A 26311-nucleotide genomic window follows, 5' to 3' on the forward strand; every position below is an offset into this window, starting at 1 on the left:
AACAGACAACACAACTGTCATGTGGTACATCAACAAGCAAGGGGAACATTCTTATCCTCTATGCAGACAAGCAATGATTTTGTGGGAGACTGCTCTCAATTTACAGCTAAATCTTCAGGCAAGGTTTCTGCCAGGAGCACAGAACTCCTTAGCAGATGTGTTGAGCAGACAAATTATGGATCCCCACGAGTGGAAATTGGATCCTCATGTATTTCAGAGATTGACAGTGTTATGGGGAACTCCATACATAGATCTGTTCGCTTCTCCACTAAATTACCAGCTGCCAAAGTTTTGCACAAAAAGGTTTCATCCCACAGCTGGGAAAGTGGATGCTCTCTTTCAATTGGAGCAATCTTCACGTGTATGCCTTTCCACCTCTGCCTCTCCTCCCAAAGGTACTGCTGAAGGTCAGACAGGACAAGCCAAACATGATTTTAATAGCTCCAGATTGGCCTCGACAGCACTGGTACCCATTACTGAGAAGTCTGGTACAGGAGCCTCCATGGCCTTTGCCTTCGATTCCTCACCTGCTGTCTCAGGAGAACAGTCATTTACTCAATGTCAAACTTCATTCTCTACATCTGACAGCCTGGCATATTCTGTTTTAAACCCTGGAGGGTCTCAGCTTCCACAACAAGTTTTGAATGTTATTTTGGAGGCCAGAAGGCCTAGTACAAGGAAAGTTTACGCAGATAAATGGAGGAGATTTTTATTTTGGAGTACAGCAAAGGACTTTGATGTTTCTAAACCTAATTTAAGTGTTGCGCTTCAATACCTTACTGAGTTATTGGACAAAGGTTTGTCCTTCTCCTCTATAAAGGTTCATGCTGCAGCAATTTCTGCTCACTATGACTGTGACCCACCATTATTTTCTCAGCCTTTGTTTAAGCAATTCCTTAGAGGGGCAAAGAATATAAGACCCCCACGTAGAGCTCCTACTCCTGCTTGGGATCTCAATTTTGTGTTGGAGAAACTCACTCTACAACCTTTTGAGCCTGCAGCATCGGCAGAGTTGAAATATTTATCATGGAAGACTGCTTTTTGTTGGCCATTACCTCTGCGAGAAGGGTTTCTGAATTACAGGCCCTTATGGCAGTTGAGCCTTTCTTAATTTTCCACAAGGATAGGGTGTCTTTGCGTACTAACCCTTCTTTTATGCCTAAAGTGGTTTCTAGTGTGGCTTTAAACCAAACTATTCATTTGCCTACTTTTTATGCAAACCCCAAAATAAAGGGGAAAGGATTTTGCACACTTTGGATATACACAGACAGTTGCGATATTATTTGAGCAGAACTAAAGGGTTCAGGCAGTCTCAGCAGTTGTTTGTTTCTTTTGCTTTGGGTTCTCAGGGCAAACCTGTTTCAAAACAAACTATTTCTAAGTGGATTGGTTTTGTATTGCTTTCTGTTATTCCCATCATGGTAAGGAGATTCCAGCTGGGATTAGGCCTCATTCCACTAGGGCTACTGCCACTTCTACAGCTTTTTAAGGGGTGGCTACTAAAGATATTTTGGAAGCAGCTACTTGGAGTTCAGTGCATACTTTCTCTAAGCATTACCACCTTCCACTTTACTCTAAATCTAGGGCTGGATTTGCCACTGCAATTTTACAGGGCATTTTGGCAGCTCCTAATGCTTTATAGTTTTGCCATCCTCCCTTACCTCTGCTTTGGGATTCTACCCATATGTAAGGACTGCAGCAATGTGAGATGAAGAACATAGTACAGTTTTGTACCTACCATAAATGTAGATGTTCAAGATCCACATTGCTCCAGTCCCACTTACCCTCCCTCCTTTCCCTCTGTTGTTGAAGGTGGTGGTGTGGTTTGTGTTGTACATATTGTAAATATGGTTAGTGCACGGGTGGTTGGTTAGTTTTTGCTGGTTTTTGGCTGTGGCCTTTCTTGTTAGGGCCTTCTGACATCTGGGGCAAGAAAAGACTGAGGAAATGACGTCGGTCATGCGCTTTTGTACCCTGACGTCCTGATGTCAGTTTTAAGCGCCTTGACCGACGTCAGCCTAATACTTTGGTATTCGGGCCGACCGAGGACAGCGGACTACCCATATGTAAGGACTGCAGCAATGTGGATCTTCGAACATCTACATTTATGGTAGGTACAAAACTGTACTTTTTCTTTTCTTTTTTCATGCCAGGGAAACACTGCAGACGAGTGTGCAAACTTAAGTTGCTGGCTGATTGTGTCTTGTGTTATGATCAACATGGGAAAGCCCTGCAAAAGTGTGCAAGACCATCAACTGCAACTACCTTTTTCAGAATTTGTTTTGCTCAAGAATCTTTGTAAGACAGTTGTCTTGACCTTTTCTGCACTTTCTCTAGGCATTGTAAGCTGTACTTCTTTTCCAGGAGCACAGCAGGTTAGCCGCTGTAGTTTTGCAAGGCATGTGTTCTTCCCCATCTTAGACTTTTGTCCAGCATACTTGCTGTCTTCACCCTTTTCCTCTTTGTGAATTAATGTTAATGCAGTAATGTATGTAATGAATATACACTTTTGTGGAGTGCTTTGAAGAACTAGTTAGAATGAGGCCATGTACAGTCTCCTGTCCCAATGAGGTGGTTCAACAGCTTGTACCTCTTGGGAGGGTTTACATGTTCAAGTGCAGAATAAGATGTCTTCAGAGAGTTATGCCTAGAGATGGCTCAGAGGAAAAAGATCCCATTTGCCACTCACTGCAGATGGCCATCATAGGTTTAGTCTTACGTCTTATTAAATACAATTATACTCTACTTTTAAAGTGATGAGGTAATGCATCTCTGACTGCTGCTTAGCAAAGAACTGATAATGATGCGACTGACTGATACCATGCCCGGGCAGTGGAGAAGCTACAATTAGAGAATGAGAGTTAATGGTTAATGCTGTCTCATCCATCATTGGGAGGAATTGGGTGCAGCTCATTCTACTTGCAGAATTGACAACTGAAGTTCTCAGAGCAGAGCAACACAAGACAGTGGAGCACATTTTGCCTTCCATGAAATATATATATAGCAAGTTAACAGTGCATTCATGTCACTTGCCAGCATTGTAGGCCCTGCTTCAGTGATGTTTATTTTCAGACACAAGTCTGGGAAGGTGCTCTGACCAGAGAAACTGTGCTCCTTGCATGGTAATGGCTAAGATGCTTGACTTTTATCTTCCTTTTGTAAGTGTTTTCTAATTATAGAAGCAGCTTCCATTGAGCTTATGGGGGTTTGTTGATTGCACGACAGGAAATACAAATCATCAGATTTGGACATGCATATAAGCTGGGCAAGTCCATAAGGAGAGACATGAGGCCAGTGGGGGAAACAGAAGGGAAAAAAGTCAGGGGTGTGGTATAAGATGGTACAGACTAGGATAAATAGGGTTATAGGAGATTATTAGGCTAATGGCTTTGGGGCCCTTACAAGCCTAGCCAAGAGTTTATCCCCAAAAAAGAAACCTCAGCCAGCACCTGTCACTCTCTGTGAATGAGGGACACAGCTGGAACCCCTGGGGCAAATTTGTGGTTTCCCATCTACTCATCAAGGTTGTACTTGAAGAGGGTCAGCGATGTACTCGGACGTGTATGGGAAGTCTGTTCCATAGATGGGGCAGCCTCTGGGAGACGGACCTGTCTCTCCAGCAGGTTTTGTTAATGTCATATATTAGATTTAGGCCTTTCGAGCAGGTAATGCGCGAGGAGTTAGAAGTACAGATATGGAGCATTTCTAGTAGGGTAGGGTCCAAGATTGCCTTGTAGGTGAGACACAGATCACCTCTCAGCAATCTTTATGCTACCAAGTATAGTGATTGTGATTTGAGCCTGTCCACATAGGACAGGTGTTGGAGGCCATGGATTCTCTTTGAGAGGTATTTCTGTGGCCTTTCCAGCTGGTGTAGGTGTTTGGAGAGGTACATACCAAACGAGGCATTGTACTCACTTACTGGCCTAATGAGGGAGGTGTACAGAGAGGTAATAACCTCCTTTTTTCTGCATGCAGTCCCTGTACTTATGAGATGAACCTACTAAAAGTATTTTCTGCCCACTGCCCACTACATGATAGTTGAATATGAGATTGTCCACCTGTGTACCCAGGTCTCTCACCACAGGTTGTGTGCTTAGGGGGTTGCTGTTGATGTGGTAATTGGTAGATGGCATGTTTTTGCCGAATGGTATGCTAATACATTTTTTTTTTGCATTTAGCTTAAGGCCATGACTTTAGCACCAGTCACTTCTGTTGTAAGACCCTCTCATAGTACATTAACATTATTTGGGGAGTCGATGACAGCACCCAACTTAGTCATCTGCATACCTGGTCAGCCACAGGCCTTTTGTCTTTGCCTGGACCTCTGAGAAGTAGATGCCAAACATTAGGGGTCCCAGGACAGATCCCTGGGGAGCACCACTAGTGACAGGTCTGCTGTTGGAGATTGAGGTGCCTGTTTTGACCTTGTGGGCCTTATCGGTGAGCCAGTTGGCCATCCACCTGATGAGATGAGGATTTATGCCAAGTTGTGTTAGCTTTTCGATGATGCCCAAGTGGGGGATTGTGTCAAAGGCTTTGGCCAAGTCAAGGTAAGCTGTATGTACTGACATTCCCTCATCCATGGCCTTAGTGACAGTCTCAAAAAAGTCAGCCAGGTTCAACAGGCAAGATCTGCCCTTGATGAATCCAAACTGGGTGGGTTCAAGCGCTTGGAGATTGTGTGTGTCCTTGTTTATGAGGTCCATAATAATATGCTCCATGGCTTTACAGATAGGAATTGTCAAGCTAATGGGGCAGTAATTTCCAGGGTCAGTAGTGGCACCACCTTTGTGCAACAGGATGACAGTGGCATTTCTCCACTCTGCTGAAATGAAGCCTGTACTTAGGCTGTGGTTGAATAGGGTGCTGAATGGCAAAGCTAGTTCTTGCTGGAGATGGTGCAGTATACAGCCTGGGATACTGTCAGGTCCCATGGAAGCTGTGTTTTCTGCCTTGGATGGGGCCTTTAACACTTGATCTACTGAGATGTGAGGTGTGGGACAAGTATTAGGGATGTCGAATGGGCCTTTGTGGGAGCAGGGAGGGTGAAGTTTGTGCTGAACCTATCTGCTAGCAGGATGGCTAAGACAGCAGGATCAGTGTAAGTGGTACCATTAAGTACTAATTTAGAACAAACCTGGGCTTTGCCATGGAGGTTCCTGATGTAAATGAAGAAGGCTTTGTGGTTTCCCTTTGTTGTTTTGTACTTTTTCCTCTCTATAGGATTGGCTTAGGTGCAGTGACAGAGTAGGTATTAAAAGTTGTCATAATTACTGTTTAGTTTGTATCCTTTACACTGACCCATGGTAGATGGTGATATTTTATGGCTGTCTGCCTGCATCACGAAAACTGCCATTGTTTGCATTATGCTGCTCTGTTAACTGTCAGACAAGTGTGCATATCTTACTTTGGCTATCTGATGCAGTTAAGTTAGTCATTTTGAGCTGCAGTTTATCATTTTGTTGTTTTATTGCAGTTCAGACTTGTTGTTCCGAAGGCTGGAAAAGTTTGGGATCTCTGTGTGGCTCTGTCAAGGTATACTGATGTTCCTGCAGCACGAGTAAGTAAAACCACAGCACTTTAATCCATTCTTTTTAATAACATGTTAATGTACCTGTTTGCCAAATAAGTTCTGCAGGAGTAGAGTTACAGGAAATAAGGACATTTATCTTTGCCAGTGTGACTCCCCTTACTAAGATTATTATTCTCTAGAATGTTTTAACGTTCTACACATTTTTATGAGTAACTGATGGTTGGTGAAAATGTAATTGTTGAGTTTGACAAGCTGATGAATTTCATCTATTTAAATACTGTAATTCAACACATCTTGGATCTAAGCCTATTTAACCACTTTTGTTTGGTTTCCTATAAATAACCTACCACGTAGGTGGTCGAGTCTACCAGTGCCCAAAACTGTTCTGCGAAAGTCAGAATACTGGTATACCTGAAAAAAACTTTCAGTAACAAATACTAAACCCCCACACTCCCTACCGGTCGGGATTCCTGAACAGGTGATATTCTTAGTGTTTCAGGTTTGCAGTCCTGACTTGTGGGATTTCCTGCCATTATTAGTTCTTGGCCGGCCTGACTACAAGAGATATTCTTTCCTCCTCCTAAGGCTGGTGGATGCCCTAACCGACGTCTGTATTCTCAGGTATATAGGGAGCCAGCCTACGGCATGAAATCAGTCTTCTTGCTATAGGAGCCTAAAGCAGTGTTTCAGTGTGTCACTTTGTCCGCACTAGAGAGAAGTCATCAGAAAGATAAGTAACCCCATTTGGGAACTCCTTTTGCTTTAAACTTATGTCAGATAAAGTAATTGTCTCCACTGTGGTAAGCAAATCCCACACAGAGACTTCCAGTCACTCAGTGTCACCTGTTTAGGCCCAGATCACAACATCCTTAGTTATTGCTTCTGCACCTGCTTTTACTCTAGGACGATCAAACGTAGAGCCGAGGTTATAGCTAGATTCCTTAGTCTTGAATCTTTTCATCAGTGTCCAGTGGCTTCAGTCAGTCGTCTGGAGGTTTCACCCTAGGCATAAAAGGAAGAAGAAAAGAAACCCAAGCTTAGGCCCTTCAATGGCAACCAGTCCCCATCTGTCTTTTCCTCTAGACTTGTGATTGTTGAACAAGGAGAGGCATTTTGCAGCCCCCTTCTCTGTGTGAGATGGTACTGCTGGCTTCTTTCGAGACCCATTCAAAGTCTGAAATGCCGTCGGGTCCCTCTGTTTCTGCACAGGCCCTTGCTTTAAGTTAGTATGATCCGGGGCTGCTCAGCAGGCCTCCGCTTCCAAAGAGCGCTCTCTCTTCCTGGTGGCACTTCTTAGCCAGTTCGGCCAACACGAGTTCATCTTTCTTCCAGAGAGAGAGGCATCAGGATGTTGGCCCTAGGCACAAGGCCAAAGCGACTCCTAAGGGAAGTACTGCTGCAGGGCCTTCGCCTAGGCCTACCAGCTCCCTTTCTCAGGAATACCAACAGGACTTAGACTAGCAGAAGACCTGATCTCCATTGTTAGGTCTAGACAAGCACCTTGAGATGCCTCCCTAAGTAAAAGGAAAAGGGACCCTATTTCTGAAGCCTTCCCCAGACCCTTTTGAGTCTGATGAGGATTCAGGCCTAGAGGGATCTGGTTCTGATGAAGGACCCTCTGACATCTTTTGTGGATTTATATTCTGAGGAGAATCTACCCTCACCCTGCCCCCCATAAAGATATCAGCTTTGGGGAGACTGTGCATAATATGAGGGAACATTTTCAGTGGGAGGCACAGGAATACCCTCAGTCAAAAGAGAAAGAGGTAGTTCCTGGAAATACCACAGCGCAAACCTCTTGCTATTCCACACATTATAGAGGTGGTTGAGGATGTCTTCCAGGATTCCTACTTGAATCCTGACTCTCTTCCCCTGCCCCTCATAAACCAGACAGGTTCTACAGGGTGCAGGAGTCTCATAACTTCAGTTCCTTTTCAGAAACCCATCTGCTGACCAGAAGTGGTCACCCTAGGACCCAAAAGAGCTAGAGCCACTTCCTCTAGAAGCCCTTTACCTATGGATAAGGAGCGCAAAGCCCTTGATAGGTTTGGGAAAAAAGGTTATTCTTCAGCCACCCTTACTGTGAGAGCTCTCACAGCAAGCCATTCTAGATAAGCTAAAACAATAGGTTTCTTCTTTAGATGGCTAAAACCTTTCTAAAGAACTTCTGTATCTCTGCCACTCCAGTTCTCAGGTAGCTAGGCATTCCCTATACTTGTGGCTATGATGCTATGGAGACTTCCAGCCAGGCAGCTGCCACTGGCTCAGTTATTAGATGGCATGCATGGCTTATGGGAACAGTCTCTTCCTGACCATGTTAAATCTAACCTTCTTGATGCTCCTCTTGACAAGGAATTCCTCTTTAACCTAAAGCTGAAACTGTTCTTAAAAGAAAAAAGTGGGAGACAAAGCTAAGTCTATGTAGAATGTGGAAGACTTCCTCCCGGTCTAGCCTCCTAGGTTTTAGCAGGAAGTTTTCCACTAAACACTGGTCCTTTGCATCGCAACCTGGAGACAGACAGGAAAATCCAGCAGGAAAGGATTCCTAGGCAGCGACAGTGGTCCTCAAAACCTTCTTGGCAAAGGAGTTCTAGGCCTCGGGCCTCTGCCAAAGAGCAGCAATGACTCAACGACCCCCCACACACACACACACACACGGGTTATTCATGTTTCAAGGTTATTCCAGGTTATTAACTGATGCACAAAATGAAAGTTGCCTTGTAGCAAAAAAGAAACAACCACCAGTGTATCCAACATATTTAATGAAGCTGACGTCTCGGCCAAAGCCTTCAAGGAGTACAACACAAAGTAAAAAACTTGCTCCATATGTACACTACAAATACATCAATTAAACAATCATACAATTGAAGAAGTACTCTCCAGTTACGTTCTTCATTTAGTCCCCTTGGAGACAGGGTGGCAAATTTTAAAATGTAAGTAGATTCTTTTAAAAGCAACTGTTTCTTAATAAAAGAAACATCAAATCTAGATATTTGTATTTTTTCCAAAACAGTGCCTTGTAGCCCTTTGCTTTCTCCATCATGAAACAAACTAAAATGTTCAGCTGTAGAGCTCTCTGCTTTTTTATTAGCAAATATCCCTCACATGCTCTAAAACTCTAGTTTTAAAACACCTTTTTGTTTCTCCAATATAAAATTTGTTGCAAGGACATCTCAAGGCATAAACAAACACCTTCAGTATTGCAAGTAAAATGGCCACAAGTTCTAAAAGAAACATTTATTCTAGGAAAGGTTTTTACTACATACTTGCAAGCCTTGCACTTGCCACAAGCAAATGTACCACACATTGTCAAAATATATGGTATATTGGGAGATGGAATACTGAATTTACCTCTTACCAAAAAATTCTGTAAACTTTTTCTTTTTCTGTAGGAAAATGCTAGTTTTTTATTCAACCACTCTGAACTATCCCTTAAAGATGTCATTTATTTCCAGAAATATTTAACTTGATCTATGATTTTGGAACTAAGGCAACTGTATGTTGTAACAAAAATGCACAGCCCCAGTGTATTGTCCATCCTGGTTACTTTTCTGGTATCCATTAACTCTGTGTATGAATTTCTGTCAACTGTCATGTTTTGTCTTCACATCCATAGCCCTTATTTTTAAACATGTCTATAGTTTTATCTAGATATTCTTCGTGTTAAACTGTTGCAGTCGTTTCACTTGGGTTATCTGCCTGCAGGTAGCCCTCAGTCGGCCCGAATACCAAAGACTTAGTATTTCTGCGTCGGTTGCTGTTGCTTCAGTACTGACGTCAGGTCGTCAAGGGTATAAAAACAGGCAGCTGACCCCATTACATCAGTCTTCCTTGCCGAGGAGACCGAAGCAGAAGCAGTTCGCACGAGTGCCGGTCGGCCGCTACCTCAGTTTTCATTTCCGAATTGAATCATCCTGAAGTCTTCTAAAGCTAAGTACCCCGTTGGGGATCCTTTTTTCTTGCTCTAACCGATGTCAGAAAAGGTTAACAATTGTCTCGCCTATGGAAAGCAAATACCACACCGAGATGTCCATTCTTACAGTGTCACCTGTTTAGGCCCAGACCACGACGTACCTCGCTGTCAGTTTTGTGCTTTGTTCAATGCCCTAACTATTCGTCAGGCCCTTATTGTCACTAAATACTTCCACTGTTGATCTCCGTATTCCGAAATGGCTTTGCTAAGCCATCCGATGATCGATCTTCCAAAAAAATGTAAGGATAAAGACAGAGACAGACCGCACAGGTCCAAAACTGCCGATGATGCTTCTGTTAAGCTAGTCACCAGTTCGCCAGTACTCAGTGATGCACTTTCGCAGGCCCTGATACCCGCTTCAGTGGATTCGCATGCCACTACCAAGACCCATTCAGAGTCCGGTATGCCGCGAGACTCTTCTTTGACTACGGAACCTGCGGATGTCTCTACCTTGGATGGATCCGGAGCCGCTGTGCAAGCACCAGCTTCTGAGGAAGTTCTTCTCATTGCCGATATTTGAGACAAACTGATGACTTCTTTCACATCTTCAGTTCTGTCTATAACTGCCGAGTTTCTAAGGCCAAGAGTACGCGCTACGCCTAAAAAAAAAAGACGACCCAAACACCTTCTTCCTTGCCACAACATCAAATGCTTAAAATGGCTGAAGACCTGATTATGCTGATTAGGGGAAGCCAGCCTTTTTCTGCTAAGAGAAAGAGACCTGCCCCCAGCAGCTTTAACTCATCAAGAGTCAGACTACTCTGAGGTTTCTGAATATGAAGACATGCCTTTATGCGCTTATGAGGATTCTGATGCAGAGAACTCCATTCCCTCTGCCTCCACTCCAGAGGGTTTTTTCTTTTGGTGAAACCTTACGTACTTTAAGAGAGCATTTCCACTGGGAATGTCAGGATTATCCTCAGTCCAAAAAGAGACTCAGAGAATTTTTAGATTTGCCACAACATAGATCTTTAGCTCCTGTTCTAGATGTTGTGGATGATGCCTTTATGGAATCCAGTCTAACTCCTGATAACGTTACCCCCTGCTCCAAGGAAACCAGACAGGTACTACAGAGTCCCTGACTCTCACAAATTTCTTTTCAAAAATCCTACTGCTGACTCAGAGGTCATTTCACAGGAGCCTAAAGGTATAAAAGCTACTCTGTAGCTAAGAATCCCACCCCTTCAGACGGGAATTCCTGAGGTTTAGACAGATGGGATAAAAAAATATACACCTCTGCAACTCCCACCATTAAGGCATTGAATTGCCAGTTTCACATGCTGAAATACCAGCAACATATTATAGAACTTATTAAGCATAAATTATCTACCTTTACAGACTGTGCAGAAAATAAAAATTACAGGAACTTATGCATTCTGCAAGCCAAGTCAGCAAGCATACTTTGCAATGTGGCTTTGATGCCTTAGAAGCATCTTGCAGGGCAGCAGTCACTGGTTCTGTACTGAGAAAACATGCTTGGCTTAAGGAGCAGACCTTGCCAGACTATGTGAAATCAAAATTACTAGACGCTCCTTTGAACAAAGACCATCTGTTTGGCACGAAAGCAGAAGAGGTTCTAAAAAAAGATGGAAGAAAAAGCTAAGTCTATGCAGACAGTCAAATATTTTTTGCAAGTGCAGCCTCCAAGATTCAGTAGGCATTGTCCATCGAAATATCGGTCCTTTCCAGCCCACTCAAGGCCATCTCAAACTAGACCTGGGGAAACGGACCCCCCCCCCCGTATTACAGTTTTAGGGTATGCAGAGATCTAAGCAATTGAGTACCTCCACTTCTAAAACAGGGAGTGCTAAGCCACCCCCTTACAGAAAGAATTCACGACTTCTCAACTGCACTCCTCACCTCTGCCCAAGTGCTCATGCCCCTAGACGGAAAACTTGCCCATCATGCAAAAAACTGGACCTCATCACCAAAGACCGATGAGTCCTCAACATTGTATCCCAGGCGTACAGATTTTACTTCCACAAACTGCCAAACCCAAAAGGGGTCCCAGACCTTCCTCCAAACCAGTGGGCAGAAGCACAAAGCCAAGTTCAACCCCTGCTCTCCGTAAAGGCAATTCAGCCTGTTCCTGCTTTTCCTGATACCCAGAAAAGAGGGCACTTGGCACCCAATCCTAGATCTTTCCATTCTAAACACCTTCCTGGTGGTACCAAAATTCAAAATGCTCACCCTTCAGCAGCTTCTTCCTATGCTGTGTAAAGATGCCTGGTTAGCCACCCTAGACCTAAAAGAAGCCTATCAGGGACTCATGCAGGAAATACCCACATTTCAGGGCAGGATCTATGCATTATCAGTTCTCTGCACTTCCCTTTTGCTTATCCACTGCTCCCAAAGTTTTCACAAAATGCCTGGCTCCAGCCATTGCCTATTACAGAGAAATATTTAAATTTACCCTTACTTGGATGATTGCCTGATTCAACCAGACAGTCAGGAAAAGCTGTTGCGGCACCTGACATTTGTAAAGAAACTTCTAACCTCCCTGGGGTACACTATCAATGAAAAGAAATCAAAATTAGTCCCCAGTCAAAAGATTGTATTCCTGGGACCAAGCTTGGACACAGCATCCCAGATGGCATTCCTTACTCAAGAAAAGCAAGCCTATCTAACAGGCTACTTCACTCAAATGGCCACCAGAACCCAGCTATCTGCTAGGAAAATCCTGCAGGCCCTAGGGTTCATGGCCTCTTGCATTCTACTAATTCCATATGTCAGACTGCATATGAGGAAACTTCAATGATACGTAAAAAGTCTTTGGTGCCAACATTCTCAGGACCTATAGTACCTTGTCTGAGGACAGAGTTTCTTTGGTGGGTACCAGCATTCAACCACAACAAGGGACTTCCCTTTACTCAACCCCACACCGCCCAGACCCTAACCACAGACTCATCAGGCGATGCCTGGGGACACATCTGACAGCTTTCAGATCCCTACACTCATCCCTGCTAATAAAGACAGACACCACATTTATGTGGTACATCAACAAGCAGGGAGGAACCCATTCTTACCCACTCTGCAGGATAGCCATAGCCCTGTGGAACACTGCCTTGGGCAAGCATATTCATCTGCAAGCTCAGTTCCTGCCAGGCAAACAAAACTCTCTGGCAGACAACTTAAGCAGAAATCTCCTTGACCCACACAGGTGGCAATTAGACCCCAACACTTTCAGCCTTCTAACCCAGAAATGGGGGACCCCAGAAGTGGACCTTTTTGCCTCCCCCCTCAGTCACCAGCTCAGCGAATTCTCCACCGGGACACCTCACAGCAGGGCCTGGAAAGTGGATGTCCTATCCTTCCAGTGGGTAAACCTCTCAATCTGTGCATTTCCCCCTCTGCCTCTTCTCACAAGAATATTACTCAAGATAAGACAGGACAGACCAAGGGCAATCCTGATTGTCTTAGACTGGCCACTCCAGCACTAGTAATCACTACTGCGCAGCCTGTCACCAGTGCCACCCTGGCACCTACCCCAGATCCCAACCCTCCTCACTCAGCAGGAGGGACAGGTCTTGCATCCACAACTGCAAACGCTGAATCTTGCAGCCTGGCTTATTCCTTGAATTCTCCCTCAGTGACCAGCCTAAGCAAGCAGGTGCTGGACGTCATTCTTGAAGCAAGAAAACCCACTACAAGGTAATCCTATGCTGATAAGTGGAAAAAGGTATTGTTCCCGGAGTCAATCTAATGGAGAGGACACAGCACTGGCCTCCTTGCCTCTAATCCTGGATTACTAGCAGATCTACTCCACAGAGGCCTATCCTTCTCTTCCATTAAGATCCATGCCTTTGCCATCTCAGCTCATTACAACACTGAACCACCTGTCTTTTCTCACCCTCTCATCAAACAATTCCTGAGAGGGGCAAACAACTTAAGGCTAACTGTATTGGAAAAGCTCACGCTACCCCCATTTGAGCATGCATCGTCATCAGAGTTGGCTGTAGATCCCCTCATTATTTTTCATGCTGACAGGGTCTTCCTCAGGACTAACCCTTCCTTTATGCCTAAAGTGGTGTCCAGTGCAACTCTCAACCAATCTGGCCATTTGCCAACCTTCTTCCCTAATCCTCAGAATAAAGGGGAAAGGATCCTGCACTCCTTAGACATGCACAGACACCTCAGATTCTTTCTTGATAGGACTAAACCCTTCAGAAAATCTGACCAGTTAGTCTGTTTTGCACCAGGGGCATTGGGCAAGGCCATTTCAAAACAACCAACTTCCAAATGGATAGCACACTGTATCCATTTCTGCTACAAACACCATGGGAAACCAACCCTTCAGGGGGTCAGAACACATTCCACTAGGGCAACTTCTACCTGGAGTGACAGCAATCGATGCAGAAGTACTAAGTGTCTGATATTCGGACCGACTGAGGGCTACCTGCAGGCAGATAACCCAAGTGTGATGACTGCAACAGTGAATACACTCGGACATCTACATTTATGGCAAGTGTACACAACTGTACTTTCTTGTTTGAGATACTCTTCAGTATTACATAACTTATACAAGTGAAAAAAATTCACCAAAGGCAATAGCTTGTATTGTATGAGGTGGATGGTAGCTTTCACCATGCAGAAATTGTGTGCCTTCACTAAATTTCCTGTGGACTGAAGTTTTTTAAAATGTTCTCATCTGAAATATCTACTATGGCATCTAAGAAAGGGACACAAGTCCCAATTTTCAGACTGTCAAATTTTAGTCCAGATCTATTATTTAGTAAGTCAGCTATAAATTCATCAATTAATTCTTTCCCTCCCTCAACCAGAAAAATGAGGTCATCAATAAATTTGTAATATTTGACAACATGTTTATGAAAAAAAGAATTTCTGTATAAATGTTACCTTTCGAACAAGCCCATACTAAGGTTGCCATACATGGGGGCAAAGGCTGACCCCATGGCAGTGCCTTGTCTCTGATGGTATAATTCATTATTAAATTCAAAAATAATTTTTGTTAAACAGAAATGGACAAGCTCTACAATATATTCTGTAGCAGGAATGTTTCCCAAAAAGCATCTTATTGCCTCAATATCAAAACTATGCTGGATGCTGGTGTAGAAACTCTCTATATCTATTACACCCAAAACATGTTACAATTCCACTTAATATTGCTTATTTTTTTCCATAAAATCAAACACGTCATGAATATATGAAGGCAAGGTGCAAACTTTGGGAAACAAGTAACTGTGAAGAAACTGTCATATTTTAAGAAATAATTATATCCTGGGGGCTGCCTAAGATCCTTATGTAACTTAGGAAGGCAATAGAAATAGGCCATTTTACAATTTTCTGCATTAAACTTTTTTTTATGCCTTTCTCAGAAAAACCCTTGTGCAACAAATTTCTATATTCCTTTAATGCATTTTCATACATAAGGTTATCAACTTTTTCATAAACATTAGTATCCATCAAATTCTCCTGGCACATAGCTAAATATTGGATGCAAGACATGATCACCAGCTTATTGCCTTTATCAGCCGGCTTAAAAATTAAATCACTTCTGTTACTTGATGCTTTCAGTGACTTCCATTCTAATAATGTTAAATTGTAATTAATGTTATACATTTCTTTTTTTAAATCTTAAATACTCATTATTCACAGCAAAATTAAGCATTATTACATTTTTACAAAAGTTTTACTTTGTGTTATACTCCTTGAAGGCTTTGGCCGAGACGTCAAGAGTTTCATTAAATTTGTTGGATACACTGTTTATTTTTTATTCCAGGTTATTCCTGGTATCAAGAAAAGAAGGCTGTTGGAGGCCTTATACCTGTCCAACCTTAGTTTCTGCAGGTACCAAAATTAAAAATGTTGACACTTCAGAAATTCTTACCAGCGATAGCCCTATGGGCTTTTATGATTTCTCTGAATTTAAAGGATGCCTACCTGAACGTCCCAATTCAGGAATTACACAGAAGCTTTCTTTGCTTCAGAGCAGGTTCCAGTTGCTTTCAGTTTTCAGCACTGCCATTTGGCTTGTCTACTGCTCCAAAAGTTTTCGCCAAGTGCTTAGCCACTGCAATTGCCTTATGCAAATGTACCCTTACCTGAACGATTGCCTGATACAGGCCACAAATCTATCAAAACTTCAAGGATTTGAAGTTTACCCAAGACCTCCTGACTTCTCTGGGCTTCATGGTAAATCTGCAGAAATCCAATACTGTTCTAGCCAACAAGATAGTCTTCCTTCAGGCCCTCCTGGACTCCTCACTTCAAAAAGCCTTCATTCTCCAGACAAGGTCTCCTTTCTGACCCATTACTTCCAAAGAACCCAACAGAACCAGCCTATCTCAGCCAGAGAGTTTTTCTCCAAGCACTGGAGTACATGGCATCTTGCATCTTCATGATTCCCCTGGAGTGGCTGCGCATGAGGAAAGTACAGTTTTACCTAAAAAATGTATGGTGCCAGTGCACTCAGTCCCTAGAAACTGAGATACAGTTGATCCATCGTCTCAAAGAAGAGTTGGCATAGCAGGTACAGGCTTGTTACCAAAATTAGGGCCTTCCATTCAGATTTGCTCCCAGGGTCAAACAGTTACCACAGATGCCTCAGAGACAGCCTAGGGTGCACACTTTCAACACTTCTGATCCCAAGGGAAGTGGGAGGCTCAATTCAGGTCAGGCACATTAACTGGAAAGAGCTTATGGCAGTGCAAAAAGGCCTGACAGCATTCAAAGAAAAATGGGAGCCAGTGGTCCTGTTGGTCAGAACAGACAGCACCACAGTAATGTGGTACATAAACAGGCGGGGGGGGGGGGCACCCACTCTTACTCTCTATGCCGTCTAGTGATGCAAGTCCAGGAAACTACTCACTCTCTGGGGTTGCACCTCCTGGTGCAATACCTTCCAGGAGTTCAAAATGCTCTAGCAGATCACCTCAGCAGACAGTTGAACACCTACGAATGGCATCTGCATTGGGAAATTTTTCTCAGCATTTCCCAGAGGTGGGGAGTCCCACAGGTAGACCTCTCTGCCACCAAGGAAAATGCTCAACTGGAAAAATTCTATTCCAGGATCAAACAGAAATCAGCCTGGAAAACAAACACCTTCTCCTACTCTTGGACTCATCACTTCTTTTATGCAGTCTCTCCCTTGCCCCTACTATCTCAAGTGCTTCTAAAGATAGGAGAAGAATGTCAGAGGGTAATACTGATCGCCCCAGACTGGCCCAGGCAGCACTGGTGTCCTCTGCTTCTCGAACTAAACAACCAGAGTCCATGGCTGCTGCCTTAGAGAGTTGACCTTCTCTGTCAGAGCAAGGGAAAGTTGGTGCACCCCAACCTGCAAACGCTCAGCCTTTCAGCTTGGATAACCTCACAGCATTCGTCAGCAAGCTTAGCTTAGGCAAACATGTCCAGGACATTAAGGAGTCCGGAAGGCCTAGCACTAGGAAATTATACTCCACTAAGCAGAAATGATTTTCCATCTGGTGCTAGCAACAACACCACAATCCTGATTCAGTTCATATTACTACCATTCTAGATTACCTGGCTAGTCCGGTTGATAAAGGCCTTTCCTACTTCATTAAAATTCATGCATCTGCCATTTTGGTCCATATACCTGCTTTTCCACCTGTCTTTTTGCATCCCCTCTTAAAACAATTTCTTAAGGGAGTCATTCACATCAGACCACCCAGGAGGCAACCTTCCTGTCCTTGGAACATTAATTTTTGTTCTGGAGAAATTGCCAGTCCCTCCTTTTGAACTTGCAGCATTTGCTGCCCCACTGAAGTTTTTAACTTGGAAAACTGCCCTGCTGCTGGCAATCACCTCAGCCCGGAGAGTCTCAGAATTGCAGGCTGTCATGACAGTGGAACCATTCTTAATCCCCCCCCCCCCCCAGACATGGCTTCCCTCAGAACTACCCCCCTTCCTTCATGCCCAAGGTGGTTACTGACATTTCTCTAAATCAAGCCATTTAACTGCAATGATTCTTTCCCAACCCCAAAATCAAAGGGGAAAGAATACTTCATTCCTTGGATGTGCATAGGCGGCTCCACTACTGTCTTGACAGAACAAGAGCCTTGAGAAAAAATCTGACAAGCTCTTTGTGACCTTTGCCACTGGCTCTGACGGAAAGTCAGCTTCTAAACAAACTGTCTGAAAATGGATCTCCCACTGCATCTCCTTCTGTTATAGGCATAATGGCAAGAAGTCATCTGAGGCTGTCAGGTCACACTCCACTAGGGCTGTTTGCAACCTCTGCTGCCTTCTTGAGGGGAGTCCCTACTAAGGACATCCTAACAACTGCCACCTGGTCATCTATGCATACCTTCACCAAACATTACCACTTGGCAGCCTTTTCTAGGTCCAGAGCAGGATTTGCCACTGCCATCTTGGAAGGTATAATTTCCTTTCCCTAATCTCCTTCTACCCTCTCTTTGGCTTCGGGAATCTTCCCACAAGTCAGGACTGCAGCAGCGAAACATGAACAAAGTACAGTTGTGTACACTTGTCATAAATGTAGATTTTCAAATCTATTCATTGTTGCAGTCTTATTTCTCTCCTCCTTCCCCCTTAACCTACTAGGTAATCTACTTATAATTTTGTTTTTAGCCAAGGGAACCCCTTTCCGCCTTTCTTCCTGTAGCGGTTCTCTTCCTAGTTCCCTACTGCTCACTCTGGGCTGTTCCTGGTAGAGGACAAGAAAAAACTGATTTCATGATATAGGCTGGCTCTCTGCATACCCAAGCATACTGATGTCTGTTAAGGTGTCCCGCCAGCCTTAGGAGGAGGAAAGCATTTCTCTGGTAGTCAGGCTGGCCAAGGGCTTTCACAGCAGGGAATCCCACAAGTCAAGACTTCAACAATGAAGACACTCAAACATTTACATTTATGGTATGTGTACACAACTGTACTTGTGTAAGCTGTACTTACCCGTAACAGTAGATGTTTGAATTCCGCACTGCTGCAGTAGCTGCACACACCATCTGTCTTCCTACTTATGTATGTAGTTAAATATTGGATATAACGTTTATTGTTGTTACATCTTTTAAAGATTCTGGAAGAGTATGCTTCTTTACTTTTGGCAAGAAAGTCCTGAAGAAAGGTTCATTTTGACTGCTGATTTCCCAGCAGTCAAATTGAAGGTGTGGGAAGGAGTCAGAGCTTTTGGAAGGTGGCCAGTAGTTGTGTCCTGGGCAGGACACATCCCCTATAACCTAAAGATTACTGCAGCAGTTAGGAATTTGAGCATCATCTGTTATGGGTAAGTGCAACTTGCACAACTATACTTTAACTTTCTTTGACAACATTGTAAATGTCTAGTCAGAATATTTACTATATGTCTACCTTTTAATGCCTTTTTTCTGTCTGCATTGTAAATGGTTTGCTTTTCTAATTGGTGTGATATCCATTTATATTTGATGTGCTAAACTGTTGAACTTATGGGTCCAGTTCATAAATAATATGAATAGATTATAGCAAAGGTGCCTGACAGCTGTGCCAGGTTAAACATTACCCCCACCTTCTTTTCAATCTAACCACATTACATTAATGTTTCCTCATATACACCGAACCTATTGAAAATGAAATTGTCTTGGGAACTTTCAAATGGCTGCTATGGTGCTGAGCAATCTACTTTCTTCTGTCAGTTGTTAGCCTCTCCACTACCTGTTGGTAAATCATTCACAGCCCTCTACAGCACATTAAACAAATGCATTGGTAAAAGTCGTCCTTGTCAGGTTTCAGTGTAGTGGAGTTAAAGAATTTTATTAAATTAAAAGAAAAATATACAAATTTTTAAACCTTTGTCTGACCCAGTTCAGCAGGACTGATGTTAAAAGCAGTCCTAAAGGAGCTCACTAAACAGTCAAAGGAGGTGGGTTTTTTCTGAGTCTGAGGTAAAACTTTCGATCAGAACAGGTGTCAGTAATAAAATTTCAAAAGATGATGTAGATGAAACCATATAGAATGCTTGAACAAAATGCTACCACCACATCAAGCCAATAGATAAAGCTAGCAAGGTGAGAACAGTTCATACTACAAAAAGGAGAACCCCATTTACTCCAAGCAATGAAGTCCTACCCAAAATGGTCAGCTGTGCCCCCATAGTAAGGTTAAACACTTTAATTAATTGAGATCATTTGAGACCTAAAGAAGTGTAGTTTCTGCAGCTGGAAATTGCCAAGTGTACACCGTTATACTCATTCTTAATAGAGTATTAAGAACGGGCTTATATCTTTAATGTCTGGAATCCGGCTGCTGTTGTCCCACTCTACAAAGAAGGCCTTTCTACAGTCCCTAGTAATTAAAGACCAGTCACTCCATGAGCATATTGTGAAGGGTGATGTACAAAGTCATCATGGAACTGACTCAGGCAAAGAAAACCTGTGTGACTTGTGCCATTATGATTTTTTGCTTAAATTTGTAGATTTTTTTTTTGTGTGTGACCACCCCACTGATTGAAGGCTGATTTGGCTAAAAGCATTTTAAACTACATCATGTGACAGAATTATATATAAAAAAAGACATTTAAAACTGAATGAAGCCAAGAGGAAAAAAGTGGTCCACAGCTGGATACGTGATTGCACACAACAGATGACAGTAGGAAGACTGTTATCTTCACCATCCTTCCCTCCTATCAAGTCTCTCCATGATCTTTCCTCAGATCATTCCTGATTGGTGTTTTTCTCAGATGTTAAAACTAACTCCATTATTTGGCATACCAAATATGCAGATGACTGCAGATTTGAGAATGTTGTATTAGCACCCCTGACAGCACTTTCCTTCCGATATTACCTGTATGCGAGTACTGCAGTAGAAATTACCTTGCCTTCAGTGTCAAATAGTGCAAGTCCTATTTGATGGGCATCAACTAACAGTTGATTTAAAGGTAAAAGACTGTGTTGTCCTTATGGATTATGATCTTAAATTTGATAGTATAGCTGTGGGATGTAATTGTATCCTTGCATACATCTGTTATCAAATAGGGCAGTATACCATGATGATGATCATGTTTCACTGTTGCAGTCATCACTTGTGGGTTATCCCTGCTGGGTAGCCCACGATCGGCCTGAATACCAGAGTAAAGCTTTTCCCCTGCGCCGACTACTGTCGCCTGTGGGCTGAAGTCAGGTCGTCAGTGGTATAAACGAGAGCAGCCGATGCCATTACATCAGTCTTTCTTGCCGTGGAGCCCAAAGCAAAAGCAGTTTGCATGTGTGCTAGTCAATCGTTGCCAGAGTAGAAGTTGACTGTGAAAACAACTAAAGCGAAGTACCCTGTTGGGGACCTTTTTCTTGCATTAACCGATGTCCAACAAAGTCAATAATTGTCTCCGCTGTGGACAACAAATACCACACCAAGACTTCCATACCTTGTGCGTTACTTGTTTAGGCCAATACCACAACGTCCCTCATTGTCGGTTCTATGCACTTTTCAATTCAAGGACTATTTGCCGTAGAGCTGAATTTGTAGCCAGGCATTTCCAAAGTGTGGTTCCTTGCATTACGAAATGGCATCCGTCAGTGAGCAGTCTGTGGATTTTCCCCCAAAAATGAAAAGATAAAGAAAGGGACAGACCACACAAACTTAAACCTTCTGACAACCTGTCCCAGAAGCAAGTAGTCAGTTCTCTGGAATTCAGTGAGGTGCATTCGCAGCCCCTGATGCCCGACTCGTTTCCTTCTCGGGCCTCTACCAAGACCCTTTCGGAGTCTGGTATGCTGTCGGGGAATGCTTCATCATCCGATCCCTCTGTTGTCTCTGCTTCGGTTGGGTCCAGAGCCGCTATGCAGGCACTGGCTTCAGAGGAGGTTCGCACAACCGATTCAAGGCAAAAACGGACGTCACCTCAGACTACTGCATCCTGACGACAAATGGCTTTATTAAGGTCTAAAAGCAAGATCACCCCTAAGAAAACCATCTCTGGTTGCCATCCTACTCCTCCTCCACCGCCTCAGATGCAGTTACTGAAAATGGCGGAGGACCTCATCACTTTAATCAGGGGTAGCCATACCACTCCTTCTAAAAGAAAGAGGGATACGTCCCCTGAAGTTCACACAGTACCGGATTCTGAAATTTCTGCCTACCTTGATTCAGATGAGGAACAGCTACCTCTCACCTCCTTTGAGGATTCTGATACAGAAGACTCCATTCCTTCTGCCCCCTCCCCCTGAGGATCTTCCATTTGGGGAAACCTTACACACACTCAGAGAGCATTTCCACTGGGAAGCCCAAGATTATCCTCAGTCTAAGAAAAGACTAAGAGAATTCCTAGACCTTCCTCAGCACAGTCCCTTGTCCTGTTCTGGACATGGTGGATGATGTTTTCACTGAATCTAGTCTCACCCCTGTCACCCGACCCCCCCCCTGCTCCTAGAAAGCCTGACAGGTACTTACAGGGTGCCTGATTCACATACATTTTTGTTTAAAAAACCCTGCAGCAGACCCATAGGTCATCACTCAGGGGCCCAAAGGGGGCAAGGCTAGCTCAGATAAAAACCCAATTCCCTCTGACAAGGACTCGAACTCTAGACAGATGGGGTAAGAAAGTGTACACCACCTCAACGTTCGCTATTAGAGCTCTTAACTCCCAGTTCCGTATGCTAAAATATCAACAGCACACTTTGGGACTTATGAAACAAAAAATTTCATCTTTGCCTGACACTAATACTTCCAATGAGTTAGCAGATCTTCTACACTCTTCTTAAGTAGCTAAACACTCTCTGCACTGAGGATTCAATGCCCTCGAAGCCTCAAGTAGGGCACTGTGGCAGGTTCAGTCATTAGGAGGCACACATGGCTAAAAGAACAGCCACTGCCTGACAATATGAAATCTAAACTACTTGATGCCCCCCTGGATAAAGACCGCTTGCTTGGATCAAATGCAGAGGAAGTCATCAAAAAGATGGAGGATGAAGCTAAATCAATGCAAACAGTAAAAGACTTCCTCCAAGTTCAACCTCCCAGATTCAGCAGAAATTTTCCCTCTAAGCACTAGTCTCTCCCAGCCCCCAATGGGTACAAGGGAGGCCTCACAGGGACAGATCAGTTAGACCACAAAACCAAGTCCAGCTTAGAACTAAGCAGTGGCCCTCCACCACTCCCACAGCAGAGAGTTCTAAGTCCACTAACTACTCTAAGAACGTGCAGTGACTCCCACTCCACCTCACATCAAAAGCTTAGGAGGAAGGCTATCTCTTTACAAACAAAATTGGCGGCCTGTAACAAAGGACCAATGAGTATTAAAAGTCATTTTCCAGGGCTACGAATTTACCTTCCAGCAAGTCCCAACCTTATCAGGTTGCCCAAATCTACCTCCAAATCAGTGGGCAGAAGCATTAAAACAAGTGCACATGCTGCATGCCCAAGGAGCAGTGGAGCCTGTACCACAGGAGCAAGCAGGAAAATGATTTTACTCCAGAATTTTCCTAGTGCCAAGGAAAGAAGGCATTTAGTGACCCATCCTCGACCTGTCCACTCTAAACACCTTCCTAGAGGTCCCAAAATTCAAAATGCTAACTCTTCAAAAACTTTTACCAATGCTGTGCAAAAATGCATGGCTAGCTGCTCTAGACCTGAAGGATGCCTACCTTCATATACCCATAACGGTGTCTTACAGAAAATACCTGTGCTTCAGAGCAGGTTCACAACACTTTCAGTTCTCTGTGCTACCCTTTAGCGTATCTACAGCTCCCAGGGTCTTCACAAAATCCCTGGCCCCATTGGTTGCCTTCTGCAGACAGCAAAATATCCAGATTTCCCTTTATCTGGATGACTGCCTAATACAAGCAGACAACAAAGAGAAGTTACTACAAGACCTGCACTTTGGACAAACAACCCTACCCTCTCTAGGGTTCACTATCAACAGGAAAAAAATCAAACCTAAACCCCTCCAGGCAGATCACCTTCTTGAGTGCACTCCTGGACACAGCCTCCCAGCCAGCCTTCCTCTCACGAGAAAAACAAAGCTTTCTGCCAAATTACTTCTCCCAGTTAGCTCTCAGAAAAAAATTCACAGCAAGGAAAATTCTGCAAGCACAGGGTTACATATCATCCTGCATTCTAATGATCCCCTGGCCAGGCTGCACATGAGAAAACTCCAGTGGTACCTAAAGAATCTTTGGTGCCAGCACTCTGTCTATGGAGACCAGTCCCCCCCCTCATTCCATGCATAAGGAACGAGTTTCTTTGGTGGAAAGAGGCCTGCACTCAGACCAGGGGCCTTTCATTTACCTACCTACCACAAAGTCAGACTATCACCACAGATGCCTCAGACCTAGCTTGGAGCACTCATTTAGACACCCGGTGCACCCAAGGCTCTTGGGACCTCGGGCACTTTCATTGGTACATCAGCCTAAAAGAAATGATGGCAGTTCACAGGGCTATCACGTCCTTCCAAGACCACCTAAAACCAGGGGTCACCCTCATAAAAACAGACAATATCCACAGTCATGTGGTACATCAATAAGCAGGTTGGGCACACTCCTACCCTCTCTGCCGACTAGCCATGACCCTCTGGCAGACAGCCTCATCCATGGGCCTACACATGATAGCCCAGTACATCCCAGGTGTGAACAACACCCTAGCAGAACATCTAAGCAGAAACTACAGACCCCCACAAGTGGAAACTCCAAAAGGGGACATTCCTCCAAATCACCCAGGCCTAGGGGGACACCAGAGGTGGACCTTTTCACCTCCCAACACAACAATCAGCTGCAAAAATTCTACACAAGGGAGTTCCACCCCCTAGCTTGGAATGCTCTTTCATTCCATTAGAACAATCTCTTCATTTATGCATCCTCCCTGCCCTTACTCCCAAGGGTACTGCTTAAAATAAGGCAGGAAGGAACAAAAGCCATCCTTGTAGCACCAGATTGGCCCAGGCAACATTGGTACCCCTTGCTGCTCAGCCTGACCAAGGAGACTTACAGGCCCCTGCCATTAATTGGAGACCTGACACAAGCCAGAAGGGGAGATTTTGCATCCAAACCTGCACACACTCAAACTTTCTGCATAGCTTATCCCCTGGGGCCAAAGGATAACCCACAAATGTTCTTCGTGTTTCACTTTTGCAGTCATCACACTTGGGTTATCTGCCTGCAGGTAGCCCTCAGTTGGCCCGAATACCAGAGTCTTAGTATTTCTGCATCGGATGCTGTCGCTTCTTCAATGACAACAGGGGTATAAAATAGGCAGCCGACACCGTTACATCAGTCTTTCTTGCTGTGGAGGAGCCCGAAGCAGGTGCAGTTAGCAAGTGCCGGTCAGCCCCTACCTGAAATTTTCGTTTTTGTGTTTATAATCCTGAAGTCTTCTAAAGCTAAGTACCCTATTGGGGATCCCTTTTTTCTTGCTCTAACCAATGTCAGAAAAAGTTAACAATTGTCTTGCCTCTGGAAAGCAAATACCTTATAGAGATTTTCATTCTTACTGCGTCACCTGTTTAGACCCAGACCACAACTTCCCTCACTGTCAGTTTTGTGCCTTGTTTAACACCCAAACCATTCATTGTTGGGCTATCTTTGTCGCTAAATTTGTCGTTCTCCGTAATCCAAAATGGCTTTGATAAGCCATCCGGTTAACTATCTTCCAAAAAAACATAAAGATAGACAGAGACAGACCACATCGAAAACTGACGACGCTTCTGTTAAGCTAGTCACCAGTCTGCCGGTACTCAGTAAGGTGCCTTTGCAGCCCCTGATGCCCGCGTCTATGGATTCACCGCAGGCCTCTGCTGAGACCCATTCGGAGTCTGGTATGCCGCAATATGCTGCTTCAGCTATGGAACCTGCTGTTGTCTCTACCTTGGATGGGTCCGGAGCTGCTGTGCAGTCACTGGCTTCTGAGGGTATATTCCATCCTACCGATGTTCAAATTAAACTGACTGTTTCATTTTTAGCCAAATCAACCAAGTTTCTTAGGCCCAGAGTACACACTATGCCTAGAATACTGACGACCAAAGCACATGCTTAAGATCCCATGCCACAAAAGCAAATGCTTAGAATGGCTGAAGACCTTATTACCCTATTTAGAGGAAGCCAGCTTTCCCCTGCTAAGAGGCAAAGAATTGAGTGTCCTTCTGATTCTACAGACCAGGAGTCTGATGACTCTGACCCTTCTGATTATCAGGACATGCCCTATGAGGATTCAGATGCAGAGGAATCCATTCCCTCTGCCTCCCCTCCAGAGGAATTTTCTTTTGATGAAACCTTGCATACTTTAAGAGAGCATTTCCACTGGGAATGCCAGGACTACCCTCAGTCCAAAAAGAGACTTAGAGAATTTTTAGAGTTGCCTCAGCACAGACCTCTAGCTATATCCCCTGTCCTGGATGTTGTAGATGATGATTTTATGGAATCGAGTCTTACTCCAGATACATTATCCCCAGCCCCTAGGAAACCTGACAGGTGCTACAGAGTACTTGATTCCCACTAATTTCTTCAAGAATCCTACTGCGGATCCATAGACCATTTCCCAGGACCCTAAAGGTATTAGGCTAATACAGGCAAAAATCCTACCCCTTTGGACAGGTATTCTAGAGTTTAGACAGATGGGGTAAGAAGGTATATACCTCTGCAACTCTTGCATTCAGGGCATTCAATTGCCAGTTTCACATGTTGAAGTATCTGCAGCATATTATGGAACTAATTAAACAAAAAATGGTATTTCCAGATTGTGCAGAAAATAGATTTACAAGAGTTAATGCATTTTGCAAACCAAGTTAGTAAGCATACTTTGCAGTGTGGCTTTGATGCCCTGGAAGCATCTTGCAGGGCTGCAGTCACTGGGTCTGTACTGAGAAGGCATGCTTGGCTGAAGGAACAAACCTTGCCAAATCATGT

General features: G+C 43.9%; 1 protein-coding gene across 1 annotated transcript in view; it reads left to right on the forward strand.

Moving 5' to 3' along the window:
• The window catches only part of USP11 (ubiquitin specific peptidase 11), a 3313221-nt gene that overhangs the window by 1809649 nt on the left and 1477261 nt on the right, over window positions 1-26311 (forward strand). Inside the window, exon 14 of the mRNA XM_044080280.1 lies at window positions 5480-5563. Coding sequence (XP_043936215.1) covers window positions 5480-5563 — 84 coding nt within the window. The remainder of the gene's footprint in view (window positions 1-5479; window positions 5564-26311) is intronic.

Source organism: Protopterus annectens, chromosome 8.part0 (genome assembly GCF_019279795.1).
Source record: "Protopterus annectens isolate FY-2018-M chromosome 8.part0, PAN1.0, whole genome shotgun sequence".
NCBI lineage: Eukaryota > Metazoa > Chordata > Ceratodontiformes > Protopteridae > Protopterus > Protopterus annectens.